At 45.2% G+C, this 18,751-nt stretch overlaps 1 protein-coding gene across 1 annotated transcript in view; it reads right to left on the bottom strand.

The window, feature by feature from the left end:
* The window catches only part of PIK3C3 (phosphatidylinositol 3-kinase catalytic subunit type 3), a 123,293-nt gene that overhangs the window by 44,133 nt on the left and 60,409 nt on the right, over positions 1-18,751 (bottom strand). The window contains exons 21-22 of the mRNA XM_087885502.1: positions 17,826-17,900; positions 8,681-8,849 (exon numbers count right to left, since the gene is read on the bottom strand). Coding sequence (XP_087741628.1) covers positions 8,681-8,849; positions 17,826-17,900 — 244 coding nt within the window. The remainder of the gene's footprint in view (positions 1-8,680; positions 8,850-17,825; positions 17,901-18,751) is intronic.

The following is an 18,751-nucleotide window of genomic DNA, read 5'->3' as shown; positions in this document are numbered from 1 at the left end:
AAGTGAATCTGGTCTTTGCTTGTCAGAAGGTCGTAAAAGGGGATCACGTAACCCCGGGGCACTGTGACCATCATAAATATGAATCGGTTGCCGAGAGCCTGAATTTTGATCACGCGATCACGGAGAGGCTGCAACGGTCACAAATGTGAAAAAACGGTTGTTAGTTCCGCTGTAACTTCAAATGGTCATTAAGTGAGCTCCTGTAAGTTGAGTTCGGGTTTGCTTAAAACAAAAATGGGGAGAAAATTGAGAATATTGAAATACATAAAATACACGTATTTTAGTTACTAAAGTGTAATTCCAAAGCTGGAGGCAGAAGTGGTGTATAAAAACTCAGAGTGGGGTGGAACGGAGTCTGGATTCCCAGAAGGGAGGGGCTGCATTCCAGAGGTCAAAGAAGCAAGGAAGCAAGTAAAGATTGGTAGGATGGGAGAGGGTTAAATCGGTTCCTGCTAATGATTCTCACAGTACATCTGTAGTTATGCAAATGAGTGGTGCGGTGGCCTAGAGAGTGAAACTCTCGCCTCACAAACAGGAGGCTGTGAGTTTGATCCTAGGTAGAGGTAGATGTTTCTCTCTCTGGACACAATGAGAATATATCTGCTGAGGAAAGCTCCGCATTGGCAACAGGAAAGGCATCCGGCCAGTCAACACTCAGCTCCATTCAATTGCCCAGACTCCATCTCGCAAAGGAATTATGGGGTCATTAAAGGAAGATAATGATCTGTAGTTATGCAAATGCCCTTGAATTACAACAGTGCATTTAGTGACCCTTTGAAGTTACAACGGCACCAATTCTCAGTGCTGCAACTTCCCCATGGTCATGTTATCAAAATTCAGACCCTCGACTCATATTTATGACGATTGCAGTGTCCCGGGGGGGTCATGTGATCACTTTTTGCGACCTTCTGGCAAGCAAAGCCAAAGGGGAAGTCAGATTCATGTTACTAACTTAACAACTGCAGTGATTCGCTTAACAACCATAGCAAGAAAGGTCATAAAACGGGGCAAAACTCGCCTAACAACTGTCTTGCTTAGCAAGAGAAATGTTGGGCTCAATTGTGGACCCTGGGTCTCTGCAACCGTCATAAATATGACCCAGTTGCCAACTTTGATCACGTGACCTTTGGGGATGCTACAATGGTCATAAGTGTGAAACACAGCAATAAGTCACTTTTTTTCTGGCACTGTTGTAACTCCGGTCACTAAATGAATGTTCGTAAGTCGAGGAGTACTGTTCTGCCCCAGCTACGGACCCCAAGGAACGCAGCACACACAAAGTCTGTACAAACTTCAGTTTACTAAATTAAATCAGTCTTTTTCAAACAAAGGCTGTTAATTAACTTTCTTAACAGCCTACAAGAATCCAAAGAATAAACAATCGTAATCTTACTATGGTTGGCAGAAAGCCCAGAAGCAATTTGCAGGAAACTGATAAGAGAACTAAGATCAGGACACGAAGGAGAGTGAATGAAGTTGTTCCCTGCAAATTGCCTCAGTTGTCGTCCTTCCTTAAATAGGCTAAGGGAGTGGCCAATTGGCCCCAAGCCTTACTCTTGAGGAGACCTCCTCCTGAGGAGCCACTCCTGCCTTTTGGCAGCTCTGCCCGCCCGTGCATCGAGAAGAGGCTCCTCCTGTTCGTCCTCTTCACTTAAGGGAGCTTCTGGAGGTTCTGAAGGCCCTGGCTGAATCTCCGCCTCTGGCACCACATCTTCTCCAGCCTCCTCAGTGTCTGACTCGAGTGCCAGCTGCAGAGGCTGCTGGCGCAGCACCACACCAGCCTCCTCGCTGTCGGAATCAGCTACTAGCTGCACAGGCCGCTGACGGACCACAACAAGTATCTGTACATGTTTCATAACCATCCAATCCATTGGAGGCTTCAGGTCAAGTACAGGGTGTCCTCGACTTACAACAGTTCATTTAGTGACCGTTCAAAATTACAGCAGCACTGAAAAAAAAATGACTTAGGATCATTTTCCACAGTTACGACCTTTTGATCACATGATCAAAATTCAGACACTTGGCAAGTGACTCGTAGTTATGATGGTTGCAGTGTCCCCAGGGTCACGCAATCCCCTTTGGCGACCTTCTGATGAGCAAACACAAGGGGGGGGGGAAGCCAGATTCATTTAACAACCGTGTCACTAACTGAACAACTTGCAGGGATTCGCGTAATCACAATGGCAAGAAAGTTCGCAAAATGGGGAAAAACTCACTTAACGGCAGAAATGTTGTTGACTCCCATTTGCGGTCGTAAGTTCGAGGACGGCCTGCATCTGCTTCTGTGCTATCTCTATTTCTTTCCTCCCACCAACCCAAGCCAGCTTCCCTCCCCCTGGTTCAAGTGAATTCAGCGAGCGTGCCTTGGAAGCATATTTCCCTTCCCATTATTTTCGTTAATATTCCCCACTTTTGTGCATTTTATTCCCCATACATCATAAAGCACCCATAAAGATGTCTAGCCCGTTTCCATTCCCGTTCAGTTCAGGCAAGCAGGAGAGAAAGAGGGGCTCACTAGCATGTCTTTACATCAGCGGTCGTATTTCAAAGGCAATCAGGCTGCAAATGTTAGATCCAAAATGCTTTTTCACCTGTTCCTCTTACTACCTATTAAAATTTGTTTCCGACTCTCAGACACACCGAGCGAATGCGGCTCATCGCCGGCTACATTCGTAAGAAAACTTGCGGCCCGTCTCGTTGGCAAAATGGACGGCAAACCAATTTAAGGGATAAATAAAAAATGAATAAATATACATTTGCTTTCGCCATCTCCTAGCTATATTGTCTTCACTGTTGCCGTACCGATAGTCCTCGACGTACGGTCACAGTTTCCATTGGTAAGCGAGACAGTCGTTATGTGAATTTTGTCTCCTTTTACGGCCTTTTTTTTGGCCACAGTTGTTAAGTGGATCATGTGGTCCGTTAAGCAAATCTGGCCTCCTCCGTTGTCTTTGCTTGTCCGAAACCAGCTGGCAATAATGTTGGGATGGAATTGGCTTTCCATCCCCTTTTTCTGTAACGATTTTTCAACTTTTTTTGGTCATCATCCTTAGCTTTTCTCCGAGCGAATGAATTTGGCTAGTTGATGCAAACTGCAAAATTATGGTATCTTATTTTACTTATCAGTTTTGTTTGCAGACTAGAAGACCTCCAAGGACCCTTCCAACTCTGTTATTCCATTATTCCATTATTCTGTTAAAAGGTAAAGGCTCCCCTTGCACATACGTGCTAGTCGTTCCCGACTCTAGGGGGCGGTGCTCATCTCCATTTCAAAGGCGAAGAGCCAGTGCTGTCTGAAGACGTCTCCGTGGTCATGTGGCCAGCATGACTAAACACCAAAGGCGCACGGAATGCTGTTACCTTCCCACAAAAGGTGCTCCCTATTTTTCTACTTGCATTTTTTACGTGCTTTCGAACTGCTAGGTTGGCAGAAGCTGGGACAAGACACAGGAGCTCACCCCATTACGCGGCACTAGGGATACGAACCGCTGAACTGCCGACCTTTTGATCGAGTACAGAATAAGAATAACTGAGATGGAAGAGACCTGTTGTGGCTCTGTTGCCTGAGCCTGTGCTATCGACAGATGCAGACTCTGAGAGTGAGGGTGAGGAGTTGGCAAGGTCTCCCTCTCCAGGACCCTCCTCTCTGGCAATGCCTCTGGAGGACACCGAAGGCCAAATGACAGGCTCAGAGCCAAGCACATCCCCGCAGGTACAGGTGGACAGTGACGAAGGAGATAAGTACTGGCTGGACCCTCGCCAAAGGCGCAGGGAGAAGCGTGCGCAGCAGAGAGGAAGGCGTGCCAGAGATTAGCTGAGTCACTGGACCACACCCCACAGGGTGTAAATGTGGGTGTGGTGGCCGGTTCAGTTTGTGACAAGCAAAAACTGGAAATACTCCATGATCTCTGCATTACTGGACTTTGCCTGCTTTATCGGACTGTATTTGGATTAATCCTGGTATTGTTGAAAACTCTGCCTGTTTTATCGGAATGCTGGCAGTCTAATCTTTGTTTTGTGTGAGTAAAGTCTGAATTGGCAGCTAGCCACTGGGTTGCTGCCAGCTTTATCATCAAAGAGTTTTGTCGTGTGGCTTATTAACTCCGGGCCGTCTGTGGGGGTGCGTGAGTGGTACGGGGACAGAACAAGACCTTGGAGTCTTCTAGTCCAACTTGCCCTTAAGCAGGAGATCATTCTGGACAAATAGCTGCGCCCACAACTTGTGAAGGCAAGCTGTTCCACCGGTTAAGTTTTCTCAGCGTTAGGAATTTTCTCCTTCGTTCTAACTTGGTTCTTTCCTTGATCAGTTTCCATCCATTGTTCCAAAGGTGCTTTTTCAAGAGGCAGCTGGACTTTTTGGGTTTTTTTTCTTTGAAGATGTTTTGCTGCTTATCAGTGGTGAAATGTAAAATTTGTTACAACCCGTTCTGTGGGCGTGGCTTGGTGGTGGGGGGTAATGTGACTGGGTGGGTGTGGCCAATTTTTTTTAAAAAAACTTTTTTAAAGCATTTTTTTACAACCTATTCGGGCGAATAGGTTGTAAAAAATGCTTTTAAAAGGTTAAAAAAAAAGGCTCTGACGATCACAGCTGGAGAACTGGTAGTAAAAAAATGCCTAAAAAGTTAAAAAAAAAAAGTTCTAATGATCGCGAGTCGCTCAGCTGTTTGTCAAAACTTTTTTTTTTTTTTTTACATTTTTTACTACCAGTTCGGCAAACCAGTAGCCTTTTTTACTACCGGTTCAGGCGAACTGGACCGAACCAGGAGCATTTCACCCCTGCTTCTTATCCAAGAAGCTTCATTAGCTTTGATGAAGCTTCTAGAATGAGAAGCAAAACATCTTCAAAGGAAAAAAAAACAAACAGAAAGTCCAACTGTCTCTTGCAAAAAGTCCCCCCCCCCCCAAACATACAAATTACATCTTTTCGGAACAGAGCTTTGATCCGGTCATCAATTTGTTCAATTTTTTGTCATCTTTAACAAAATTTTATATATTCTATTTTGCCATAACACTTATTTCTTAATCTTAAATCACATATTTCAACTAATACCATTTTAGAAAAAGTTTACTCATGTTTACTTAATCAATATAATTACCCTTCTATTAACCCACCTTAAATCTTAATTCAATTAATACCTCATCATACATTTCACAATTCTTACCCTAAATCCTCACTATTAACAGTACAGTTCAAACATGTTTATATTCCAAAATTATTTCCATTTCTAAAACTTCCTTACATTTATTTATTACTTCATATAATGCTCATTAAATCTTTATTCCATTATTACTTTATCAAATTTAAACCTTATCACTAATCTTAAAAATATAGCAATTTAACATTTAAACATAGTTCTTAATTCAAATAATGCTATTTAATACACTTTCCCAAATTATTTCCTTAAATTCTATCTATTTAACCATACCATTTATATAAATACCAATTAAGTCATTTTTGTTTGTAAATCATAATCATATATTATTTCAATTTTCCTTTCTTTTTTGCTTAAGTGAAAAATGTTCAAATTATTACTATTGTTACACATATTTAAACAATATCCCAATTATTACAGCTATCCATTTTCTCAAATGATACCGTCCAACATCTTAATAAAAATTGATACATTATATCCGTTGATATATTTTCTTTTTACATAATCTAATTCAACCTTTTATCATTCCACTGTAAATCCCAGTGTAATCATCTTTATGCCACTGTTAATCCCAGTGTAATCATCTTTATTTTTTTTCCCCTGTTAATCCCAGTGTAATCAACATTTTTTTTTTTTTTTTGCCTCTTGAAAAAGCACCTTTGGGACAACATGACCCAGATGATGGAGAATCTGCATGGACGTTTTTCCATCCATAGTTTCTTGTCTTGCCTTCTGGTGCTTTGGAGAATAGGTTGACCCCCTTCGTCTTTGTAGGAACCCCATTTTGGAAGACTGCCACGTTGCAAGGATGTCAGACCACCGCATCCCCAAACAGACCCTCCTTTATGGTGAGCTGTCTCAAGGAAAGCGACCCCATGGCGGACAAAGGAAGCGATACAAAGACACGCTAAAAGCCTCCTTCAAGTCCCTGGATATCCACACCACCTCCTGGGAAACCCTGGCACGAGATCGATCGACATGGCGCACCTTGATCCACCAAGGCTGCCAGACATTTGAAGACAGAAGGTGTCACGAGTGTTTTCAGGATTGCTGTGGCTACTTGATCAGTCACAAACAGTATGGATCCAATCAAGCCATCTCCTGTTTGCAATTAACTGCAAGCCTTCCCTGCCCTACTTAATTGCAGGTTAACTCCCCATATAAGCACGGACTTTTCTGCTTGCTATTTGGGCCTAGACGCTGTTTAGGTCTAGATGCAGAGCCAGTGCTGAAGCACCTGGATGCAGAGCCCAGAGCAGAGCTGCAGAAGGGAGGAGAACTCAGATAAGGAGTCCTGATGGCTGCAGCAGAGATAGCAGCAGAAGAGGAGCCGAAGAGCTGTGTAAAGATACTCCCACGGAGCCAGCTGCAACTGTGAGTTGAGATAGCTGGAAGCCTTTTGAAGTCTCCAATTTCGCCTTGCCTTTTGCTGAGTTGAAGCACGCAAGCCAACATCTGAACTGTTGCTGCTGGACAGTTTCCCTCCCAGGAGCTTCAAGCCACGTTTGCTGGTTGAATTGTTTTTCACAGGTGACTTTTAGCTGTGAAGCCTACGCTGCTGCCCTTCTACCACCTCGATGATGTATCGACACCGAAGCTGCTTAATGTTATGTTAGTTTTTTCTTGTGGACTGTTTCGGTATTGTGGAGAGGAATTTAGGGAGATGGCCTGGCTTCATTTAACCAAGATAAGACTTTGTTATTAATGTGCCTTTTTAAAGATATAGTGTTTTTTAAACATTTTGAAGTAAAGTATATTTTTATACAAGACTCCTCTGCTAGTTTTATTTCAGTCCTAGTGTGTTTGCTCGTGAGCTGGTTCACGGTTCGGGGACAACCCTCTACCCCATCCTAACAGAAGGACAACCATAGCACAGAAGAGAAGGGAGCACTCCGCAAAGCCAGAGCTGCAAATGCTGCAACAATAGTGCCTACACGTCTGCCCCGACATGTGGCAGAACATTCCGTGTCCGCATTGGCAGAGGTGGGCTGCTGCCGGTTCAGACCGGTTTGGGAAAATCGGTAGTTCTGATTATCAGATGGCCCCGCCCACCCATCCCCGCTCTGTCCTGTCCTATATTTCCTTCTTTTTTTTTGGCTCAGCTGATTTGAGTGGTACAGCTGATTTCCGCATCTCCGCTGTTCCACTTACCAGGTGTTGTGACCTAGGCCCATGTAGTTATTACCAGACACAATCAGTCCTAAACAAACATATTTTATTAGAACAGCTGAGAATTACTTCATTCTCAACTTAGTCCAAATTAAGTCCAAAACAAATTCTTCGTAAACAGTCCTTCGGCCTTATCACCAACCTTTGTCTTCTTTGGCACCCTGCCAAAGGCTTTTCTTGGCAAAACCCCACGAAGTTCAGAAGCAAGAGACACCGACAAGAAACAAATGTAGCAACGTTGCTTTCCTACAAAGATCCCAAGAGCCGTTGCTGCTCTTTTAAGCCATCTGGGAGGGGCCAATCATCTCCTGGCCTTACTCCCGAGTCGTCCTTTTTGCTTTAGCTGCTCTTGCCTTCTGGCAGCTCTTCGCATGTGTGCACTAGGAACAGGCTCCTCCTGTTCCTCTGCCTCTCTGTTCCGATGACCCTGGCCCTGTCTCTGCCTCCGACCCAGAGCCCTCGGCTGGGCCTTCCCCCGACTCCAGGACTAGCCCATTTTTCTCCCCAGCCTCCTCATTGTCCGACTCCACTGCCAGGTCTGCAGGCTGCAGGCGGACCACAACACCAGGGCTGCCATAGAAGGTAAGCAGCTGAGCTTCAAATTGCTGTAATTTGAACGTTGCATGCAAGCGCTTTAGGTGCATGCGCATGCAATCACCGAACCAGTTGTTAAACCAGTTGCAGCCCACCAATGCGCATAGGCCTTACCAGCCCCCTGCAGACACACTGTGGACAGCCTATAACCAGTTAAATGTCAAGGTCCTCTTCGAAAACGATGGACAAACATCATCTCTGAATGGACCAGGGGTGAAATGCTACCGGTTCGCTCCGGTTCGGGGGAACTGGTAGTGATAAAAACTACCGGTTCCAGCAAACTGGTAGTAAAAAAAAAAAGCTACTGGTTCGGTTGAACCAGCAGTTTAAAAAGCTACCAGTTCGGGCAAACCGGTAGTTAAAGAAAGCTATCGGTTCCTCCAAACCGGCATTTCCGAAGATCAGCTGTGCAGCGGGGTTTAGCTTTGCTAGAAAGCAGGAAATCCTGCTTTCTAGCAAAGCTAAATCACGCGCCATAGATGATCCCCTCCCCTTCGCAGTTCTACTTACCTTCCCAAGCCTCCTTTTAGTGTGCACTGAGCATGCGCACACAGCATGCATTTGGCACGGAGTGCACATGCACGGCCAGTGAACCGGTAGCAAACCAGTTCGGATTTCACCACTGAAATGGACCCCAGGTTTTCCAGTGCAGGCGGTCAATTAAACGTCTGTCATTGCTGAAGGGAGCTGAGAAAACCGGCAAGGAAATATCTCTGAAAGAATGACTGACTGGGTTACGGGTTATCTAACCACAAAATTCTAACCTGCGCAGATGAAGGAACGCCGTGTAGCATTGCTTGCGAAACTCCTGGTACTGTTCGCTCTGCGTCCCTCCCATTCCTTCCACCATTTCCTTATTCAGCTTCATGGGTGGTGGAAGAGGTTTCGGATCACGTCCCAGAATGTAGCCAAAATCAATGTGGAAAAGTTTGCCTGCATTGGGAACGTCAGAAAAAAGATTAGAGTTACGACGGGTAGAGAATTTACGAGGTTCTGCTCTCTCTTTGGTACTCAGAGTAACAGAATAACAGAGTTGGAAGGGACCTCGGAGGCCTTCTAGTCCAATCCCCTGCTCTAGCAGGAGACACCATACCATTCAGGACAAGTATAAAGACCTACATGGCTTAGGCCTGGGTATCTGCAGGATCATCTCCTGCCATCCTTCCATCGTCCGGTGCGCTCACACAGAGCGGGCCTCCTCAGGGTACCGTCAGCCAGACAATGTCAGCTGGCGGCCCCCAGGGGGAGAGCCTTCTCTGTGGGAGCACCGACCCTCTGGAATGGGCTGCCCACCGGCCTCAGGACAGCCCCGGACCTCCTCTCCTTCCACCACAAATTGAAGACGTGGCTTTTTCACCAAATGGGCTGAATCCGTAGGGATGATTTTTAATCATTTTAATTACATTTTTAATTAATTTTAACTAATTTTAAATTGGCTTTGTTATTTATGTAATTTTTTTTTGTTCCTTCTTGTAAGCTGCCCTGAGTCCTTCGGGAGAAGGGCGGCATATAAATTACATAAATAAAATAAATAAATAAAATAAATAAGTGGTCATTCTTTTCTTTTTTTAAATTTTTTTGATTTATATGCCGCCCTTCTCCGGAGACTCAGGGTGGCTTACAATGCGCTAAGCAATAGCCTTCATCCTTTTGTATATTTATACAAAGTCAGCTTATTGCCCCCACAAACTGGGTCCTCAATTTACCTACCTTAGAAAGGATGGAAGGCTGAGTCAACCTTGAGCCTGGCGAGATTCGAACCTGCAGTAATTGCAGGCAGCTGGTCTTAATAACAGGGTGCTTTAGACCACTGTACTACCAAGGCTCAATCTGAGCCTTGGTAGTACATTCAATCTGTTCTTGTCAACCTCCAGTGATGAGACAGACAGACAGACACATAGATAGACAGATAGACAGAGAGCTGAAGAGCCAATGAGATGGAGAGTATAACAGAATAACAGAACTAAAAGGGACCTTGGAGGTCTTCTAGTCCAACCCCCTGCTCAAGCAGGAAACCTTATACCGTTTCAGAACAGTGGTTGTCTGGTCTCTTCTTAGAAACCTCCAGTGTTGGAGCATCCACAACTTCTGGAGGCAAGTCGTTCCATTGATTGATTTAATAATTGAAAGGGAAATTTGTCCTTAATTCCAAGTTGCTTCTCTCCTTGATTAGTTTCCATCCATAGCTTCTTGGCTTGTCTTCTGGGGCTTTGGAGAATAGGTTGACTCCCCCCACCCACTCTTCTTTGTGGAAGCCTCTCAAATATTAGAACATGGCTATCATGTCACACTTTTTACTTAGACTAGACATAACCAATTCCTGGAGACCTCAACTTACAGCCATTCATTTAGAGACAGTTTAAAGTTATGAAGCTCTGAAAAAAAATTCTTGGAAGACCACAGGAAGCCAGTGCAGCTCGCGCAGGAGAGGTGTTATATGTGAGCGCCCCGTCGCTCCCATAATCCCCCGCGCGGCCGCATTCTGGACCAACTGCAGCCTCCGGGTGCACCCCAAGGGGAGCCCCATGTAGAGAGCATTGCAGTAGTCCAGGAGGGAAGTGACGAGTGCTTGAGTGACCATGCGTAGGGAGTCCCGATCCAGAAAGGGACGCAACTGGCGTATCAGGCGAACCTGATAAAAAGCTCCCCTGGCCACGGCCGTCATATGCTCTTCTAAAGACAGCCGTGCGTCCAGGAGGATGCCTAAGTTGCGAGCTCTCTCCGTGGGGGCCAGTGATTCGCCCCCAATAGCCAGCGATGGCACCAGCTGGCTATATCGGGACGCTGGCAGCCACAGCTACTCGGTCTTGGAGGGGTTGAGTTGGAATATAAATTTAAATATAAAATAAAATAAAATAAATAAATAATGTAGTAAGGAGCCCATATGTGCAGGCAGCTGTTTCCAGTTTCAGCTTTCTGGATCTCCATTTCAAAGGATCGGGATGAGATTAAACTCAGTTCTGCTTGGGAATCCTATCGTCAGTCAGAATAAACAATGAATGCCGGGCTTGATGACTGCACCGTCTGCTATGTTATCTGATGTAATGCTACTTCAGATGCCGATCGCAACAGCACAATGAGAATTGAGCGTTCCTGCTGTCTCCTTTTCTTTGGAAAGCAGAAAAAGAACACTGCAGAGGGCACGGTGTGGCCGTGATAAATTTGGCAGAATTGTGGTGTGGATTCTCAGCAGGGAAACTGGGTTTGTTTGCAGAAACTGAGAGATTGCAACACCAGGGGTGGGTCTCCGATCAAAACCCTCCAAGAAGACTATGCAACACCAGGGGTCCCCAAACTTGGCAGCTTTAAGACTTGTGGACTTCAACTCCCAGAATTCTCCAGCCAGCTATGCTTGTGGACTTGTGGACTTCAACTCCCAGAATTCTCCAGCCAGCTATGCTGGCTGGAGAATTCTGGGAGTTGAAGTCCACAAGTCTTAAAGCTGCCAAGTTTGAAGACCTCTGTCCTACACCTTACACTTTTTGTGTAACTTTAGTTCTCCAATCCCATCTCCTTAAGCAAGGGGTGCAAAACCTGCAGAAACAGAATAACAGGGTTGAAAGGAACCTTGGAGGTCTTCTAGTCCAACCCTTGCTAAAGGAGTACACCCTATACCCGTGATGGCAAACCTATGGCATGCAGAGGTGGCACGCAGAGCCATCTTTCCGGGCCCACGAGCTGTCGCCCAACTCACCTGCTGCTGCGCACGTGCACCCCACCTGGTGTTTGGGCCTCCGGTGCACACGCGTGCAATTCGGGACACCCAGCGGGTCTTCAGAGCTCTCCTGCACATACATGTGCGAGTACTTGCGTACAGCGTGCATATGCGCAGAAAGCGTTCATGCACATGCATTGCACGTGTGAAAACCGTGCTCATGTGCAGATGGTGCGATGGCACGCTCAGCGCACGGGGGGAGCCGTGCGAAACCCTGCACGCATGGGCAAATGTGGTGGCTGCGCGCACGGCGCATGGGTGGCCTTGTGGAAGCCATGTGCATGCACAGATGGTGCAGTTGTGCATGCAGTGCATGGGGAGGAGCCGCACAATAGCCATGCACATGCGCAGATGGTGTGGTTGTGCGCACAGAGCATGGGGGGCGCGTACAAAATCCGTGTGCATGCACAGATGGTGCAGTTGCGAGCGCAGCGCATGGGGAGGAGATGCCTGTTAGTGTGGATAGCACGCATGTATGCAAAGTGCACGAAGTGCATACCTGTTCGGCACTCAGTAAGTAAAAGGTTTGCCACCACTACCCTATACCGTTCTGGACAAACGGCTGTCCAGTCTCTTCTTAAAAGCCTCCAGTGATGGATTAAGATTAAGAATGGAGGCTCCTTTTAACTTTTTTCCCCAGTGGTGAAATTATTATTTATTTATTTATTTTTATTTTATTAAATTTCTATACCGCCCTTCTCCCGAAGGACTCAGGGAGGTGAACAGCCAAAAGATAAAACACAGAAATACAAAATTTAAAATAGATTAAAACAGATTAAACAATTTGGCTAAATTTTAAAAATATCCCATAATTAAACAAATTAAAATTAGTGTTTAAAATTTAAATTTTAAAATTTTAAAAAGGAGAAGATTTAGGCCAGGCCAGCTTGATGAAATAAAAATGTTTTAAGCGCGCGGTGGAAGGTGCGCAGATCCGGGATCCTCCGTATCTCCGGGGGGAGCTCGTTCCAGATAGTGGGTGCCCCCACAGAGAAGGCCCTCCCCCTAGGGGCCGCCAGTCAACATTGTGTGGCCGACAGCACCCGGAGGAGCCCCTCTCTATGGGAGCATACTGGCCGGTGGGAGGCTATTGGTGGTAGCAGGCGGTCCCGTAGATAACCAGGTCCTAAGCCATGGAGCGCTTTAAAGGTGGTAACCAGAACCTTGAAGCGCACCCGGAAGACCACCAGGAGCCAGTGCAGCTCGCGCAGGAGAGGTGTTACATGGGAGCTCCACGATGCTCCCATAACCACCCGCGCGGCCGCACTCTGCGCCAGTTGGAGCCTCCGGGTGCTCCTCAAGGGAAGCCCCATATAGAGAGCATTACAATAGTCCAGACAAGAGGTGACGAGGGCATGAGTGACCGTGTGTAGGGAGTCCCGATCTAGAAAGGGACGCAACTGTAAAATTTGTTACTAGCGGTTCTGTGGGTGTGGCTTGGTGTGTGTGGGGGGGTAATATGACTGAGTGGGCATGGCCAACTTTTTTTTTTTTCCTTTTAAAAACATTTTTTCTATAACCTCTTTGGCCAAAAGGTTGTAGAAAAAATGCTTTTAAAAGCCTCTGACGATCCCAGCTGAGCCGCGCGATCATCAGAGCCTTTTTTTTCTTTTACTTTTAAAAGCATTTTTTCGGCCAAAGAGGTTGTAGAAAAAATGCTTTTAAAAATTAAAAATTGAAGAGCCTTGATAGTACAGTGGTTTAGTGCACCCTGTTATTAACACAGCTGCCTGCAATTACTGCTGGTTCGAATCTCTCCAAGGCTCAAGGTTGACTCAGCCTTCCATCCTTTCTAAGGTAGGTGAAATGAGAACCCAGTTTGTGGGGGCAATAAGCTGACTTTGTATAAAATATACAAAAGGATGAAGGCTATTGCTTAACGCACTGTAAGCCACCCTGAGTCTCCGGAGAAGGGCGGCATATAAATCAAATTAAAAAAAAAAAAAGCCTCTGATGATTGCGCGGCTCAGCCGGGCAATGGGGTGTGGGGCAGGGATTTTTGCTACCGGTTCTCTGAACCACCCGCCTCCATCACTACCGGATCAGGTGATCCGGTCCAAATCGGGTGATCCGGTCCAAACCGGGAGCATTTCACCCGTTTTTCCCCCTCTTCTGCGACAGTCCTTCTTGCTGATCTGATGGCTTTGGAAATGTATCGGTGCCCAAGATCTACCGTGCCAGTTACATATGCAAATATATCCCTAAGATTAATTAACGGCTCTGATTCGCACCGTACCGAGCTGGATGAGAAGTATAATTACAGTCTCAGGACTTATTCTGTTGTCTCCCTTCTTCTTTTTTCCCCCCCCATATAAAAAGCATGGATCTCTACTCATCATGAGGACGGGCTCAACATAAATTAGCAGTGAGAAGAATCTCTCTAAATGTTCGTAATTAAAGAACTCGTGTGATTTTACAACATAGATCAAAGCCTGCTGGTTCGGAACAGTTTTGTTTTATGCGCTGTGCTTTGTGTGAGTAATATCCTTTACCGGATATTTTTTTTTTTTTTTTGAGCGATAGCGAAAGTAACCCAAGGCAGTTCCATATGGTGCAACAGACTTGATTCTTGTGGGACTCTGCTTTTAAAAATAAAAATAAAATCTCATCTTTAAATCAAACCGTATGGAATGAATGCTGGGAATTTCTGTTAGATAAATGAATGCGGGGTGAAATATGTCCGTGTAGGAAGTTGGATCCCGCACAGCAGAAATTATATCTCTGATGGGCTTTTAAGAAAGTTCTCAATAGGAGATAAAAGGATGAATTCGATAACTCATATAGTTTAGCCTTGTCCTGCTTATCCCTGTACAGGTAATCCTCGAATTAGGATGACAATTGAGTCTAAAATCTCTGTTGTTAAGTGTTCTGACCCTTTGCAGAAGCAGCAGACAGGCTCCCCGCAAACAAAAAAACCCCTCTTTATTTACGTCTTGGGAATGAACTGCATTCACCAACAGAAAGTCCAGGCAAGAGTCCTGCAAGGAGTTAACTGAAACAATAGTCCTTATCAGTTCCTTATGATAAATGCAAGGCTGTGAGCTCCCAGCCAGGAGGCTGCAAATTACCGTATTTTTCAGAGTATAAGACGCACCTTTTTCCCCCCAAAAAGAGGGTGAAAATCTGGGTGCGTCTTATTCTCCGAATGTAGTCCCACCCAGTTTCTTGAATGGAGGCTTCAGAGACTGAAAAAAGTATCAGAAAAGAAGCCCCCAAACAGAGCTTCAGAAAAAAAGGCTCCAAACAGAGCTTCAGAAAAGAAGCCTCCAAACAGAGCTTCAGAAAAAAAGCCTCCAAACAGAGCTTCAGAAAAGAAGCCTCCAAACAGAGCTTCAGACGCTTTTTTTCTGAAACTGTTTTGGAGGCTTTCAGAGGCAGAAAAGAAAGTTTTTTCTGAAACGGAGTTTCAGAAGTTTTAGAGGCAGGAAAAAAAAAGCAAAAAAAAAAAAAAAGCAAGGCACAGAGCTCACAACCAAGGAACCTGTTGCTAAAATTCTCCTCTGGGAACAGCTGATTGGGGGTATTCCAGGAGGCCGATCCACCCGCCAATCAGCTTTTTTCTTATTTTCCTCCCCAAAAACTAAAGTTCGTCTTATACTCCGAAAAATACGGTAAGTCACTTCAAACAGAGAAATAAACAAACCTCAGTTCTGGCAAGGCAGTCTTTGTCGCACAAAACACACAAGAAGCAAACTTTCCAGAAATGCGAACGGTTGTCTGCTACAACCAAACCACGCCCGTTTCCTCCTATTTATTCCCCAGCCAGGGAGGGACCAGTCAGCGTCCACGGTTGTTTTGTTTCCAGAGCTGGCTCATTGTCCTCCGTTATTCACCTCTCCTATCTGCTCTGCGCATACCCGCATCTGGAACAGGCCCCAGCTGTTCCTCCTCCTCACTCATATCAGCCTCCAAAGGCAGCTGCCTCTCTGGCTGGGAAATGTCGGACGACCCTAGCTCTATCTCTGTGTCCGACGCCGAGCATCCATCAGAGCCTTCCCCGGGCTCCAGAACTGGCCCAAGTTTCTCCCCAACCTCCTCATTGTCCGAGTCTGCCTCCAGCTCTGCTGGCGGGCCACAACACTAAGTGAGACATTTGTTAAAGTCAGTTTTGCCCCTTTTTACGACCTCTCTTGCCACGGTTGTGAATCTCTAGAGCTCCTAAGTTAATAATATGGTTCTTCTTTCCCAAGCCTCCTTTTTCTTTGCTAAGCGGGTTTTTGGTGCGTATTGTGTATGTGCATGCACAAACAGGCTGAAGAACAGTTTTTATCTGTGGACTGTCAGACTCCTGAATGAGAAATAGTGTCGTAACTATGTAGTACGATGGACTGCAGGGCTGGCGCAATGTGTAACATGTTCACACTGGTGCAATAGGACTGGGTGTTTTGTGAATATGATTTAGGGATTTTCTTTCTTCACTGTGAGTTGTATTGTGTTGGGGGGGAGGGTAGGTGCACTGAGGGAGCTCAACCAATCTCACTGTACATATGTTGTGCACTGACAATAAAGATTTGAATTTGAATTTGTTCATGGCCCAGCATCTTCTTCAAAACCAGTGAACGGGTGGAGGGAGGAACCAGATTCACTGTGTTACGCAGACTTAATCATTGTGCAAAGAGGATGCTAAACACATGTTTGGCGCAACTGGTGTCAGCAGTTCGAAAAACATTTGCAGCGACAATTGGATCACCGCCGTTAAGTCCTCCAAGCCAACGTTTCTGAGACATCGGCAGATGGGCCGAAGAAAATAAACCTCCTAAAAAGATTTATAATAACGCCGGCACCATTTCCAATCTGCCTAATTTCTTCTTTACAAAATAAGATAGCTAATTGGCACTTGACAGACGCACATACACAAACACACACACACAATTTCGAGATCTGTTAATTATATCGCTGGGTTTGTAAGATTGTTAAAGATGTACCGACAAACGGTAGCTATTATACACTCTGCTGCCTTCCAAATACAGCGCATGTTTAATAAGCATGCATTAGCCGTAGATAATTAAGTATTGACCATAATATTAGTCAAGACTGAATAAAGAGGTTATTTCCTTTCCATCGGATCTTCAATTATGATATTAATCTGATTTTTCTCCTAGCCGAGTTCCCTTTCTATTAAGTTCTTGTCGTACAATTCCTTCCTATTAACATCTATAAGTCTGGTCTACCGGGAGTCCAGATGCCTAGCAAAATGACAAAATGATCTGTATTTTATGTCCTTTATGCCAGTGGTGAAATCTTCCCCAGTTTGCCATTGATTTGCTGACTGTGCATGCGTTGTGCACGCCAAATACATGCACGGTGCACGCCAAATGCACCGAGTATCAATCCTTCCATTGTTTCAGACAGATAACCAAGTTTTTGACATAGTCTTGAAGTGCAGCTCCTCAGTTTGTCACTGGTCCGGTTTTGCATTGTGCGTGAACACAGCCAGGATGATCTGAGCTATGGAGAGCCCAACTCAAAAGTCCAACACTGTTTTCACCTATAGATTTGCGTTGTTCTCGCCTTCTCTCTTCTCTCCGTGCTCTAGGATCAGGAGGGGATGATCTTTGCTCTTCGCCTGAGTTCTGTCTCTCCTGCTCCTCCCTGTCTGCAGGCCTTTCGAATCCTAAACAGCCCTCCCCATACTGACTCTGCCCTTCCCCAGTTTTCTCCAAGGCCAATGGAGCCGCCCTCTCGATCCATGTCGGCTCCTCTTCCAGCTCATCTTCCCCCACAGATTCAGACTCCAACGGGGGTGGGATGACATCTTATTTATCAATTTCATCCTTTGATTGCAATTTCATCTTTTCTGTGTGTTTTGTCCCTGCCCCAAATCACACTACGGGGTTGGCAGGGAAATCGTATAAAATGAATAACAGTGACCAAATAAAGCATTTAGCAAAACGGAAATGGACATGCAAATGTTTGCTGGCTGAACGCTACAACCGTCCCGTTTTGTTAAGATGTTGGGATGGTTAAATCCACAAGTTATGCCTTGTTAATTCTGCTTCCTTTGCAAAGTCCCACAATATTTTTTTTATGCTGTGTGGCTCCAATAGTTTCAGGCAATTTCGTAACAGTCTTAACATTGCTTTAACGAGACTTGCATTTGTAGGCAAAGACACAATTTCAAAAGGACATGATTTTCTTCTACAGGGAAGATGCCCCAACATTTCCCCCCCTCCCCAAAAAAGTGAATTCTTTACCTGTCTTGGTGAGCAAAAGGTTATCCAGATGCCTGTCCCCAACTCCAAGTATATATGTGATCACACAATACCCAGCTGAAAATTAAAACAAAACAAAATTAGCATAGGTAAAGGTAAAGGTTCCCCGCGCACATACGTGCTAGTCTTTCCTGACTCTATGGGGTGGTGCTCATCTCCATTTCAAAGCCAAAGAGCCAGCGCTGTCCAAAGATGTCTCCGTGGTCATGTGAACAGCATGACTAAACACCAAACGCTCATGGAACGCTGTTTCCTTCCCACCAAAGGTGGTCCCTATTTTTCTACTTGCATTTTTTATGTGCTTTCGAACTGCTAGGTTGGCTGAAGCTGGGACAAGTCACGGGAGCTCACCCCGTTATGCGGCGCTAGGGATTCGAACTGACCTTTCGATCGACAAACTCAGTGTCTTAACCACTGAGCCACCGCGTCCCTTTTTAAAAAATTAGCATAGCTCTTTGTAAATGTTATAACTCCTGAAGATCAAAACCAAACTGAAGCAAGTTAGATTATTTTGTCAAAAACTTGTGGGGTCCTTACTAGCACTGATGAAATTACTTAGTTGGGTAATGAAACGTCTGCAAGAAAACGACCAAACTCGGAGTGTACTGAACATTCCAAATTCCATAATTTCTAGCCCAAGACTTCATACAAGTTGTTTCTCAAAACTCTTTCCACTACTCCTTGAGCAAAATCACTACTTTTTGGAGTATAAGGCGCTCCGGACTATAAAACACATTTTCCTTTTTTGGTGAGGAAAATAAGAAAAAGAAATCTGCCTCTGCCTCCCAGCAATTTTGCCTCTTTGCAGCAAACAGCAAATAGCCTGCTTTACTTTCATTTTTGTTTTCAGCATAGCTTGATTAGCACAAGAAAAGAAAAATCTGCTCCCAGCAATTTAGCTCCTTGCA

This window comes from Pantherophis guttatus, chromosome 2 (genome assembly GCF_059756535.1).
Source record: "Pantherophis guttatus breed Tessera chromosome 2, ASM5975653v1, whole genome shotgun sequence".
Lineage (NCBI taxonomy): Eukaryota > Metazoa > Chordata > Lepidosauria > Squamata > Colubridae > Pantherophis > Pantherophis guttatus.
Note: the sequence above shows the minus strand (reverse complement) of the source record. Positions and strands in the feature narration are given on the sequence as shown.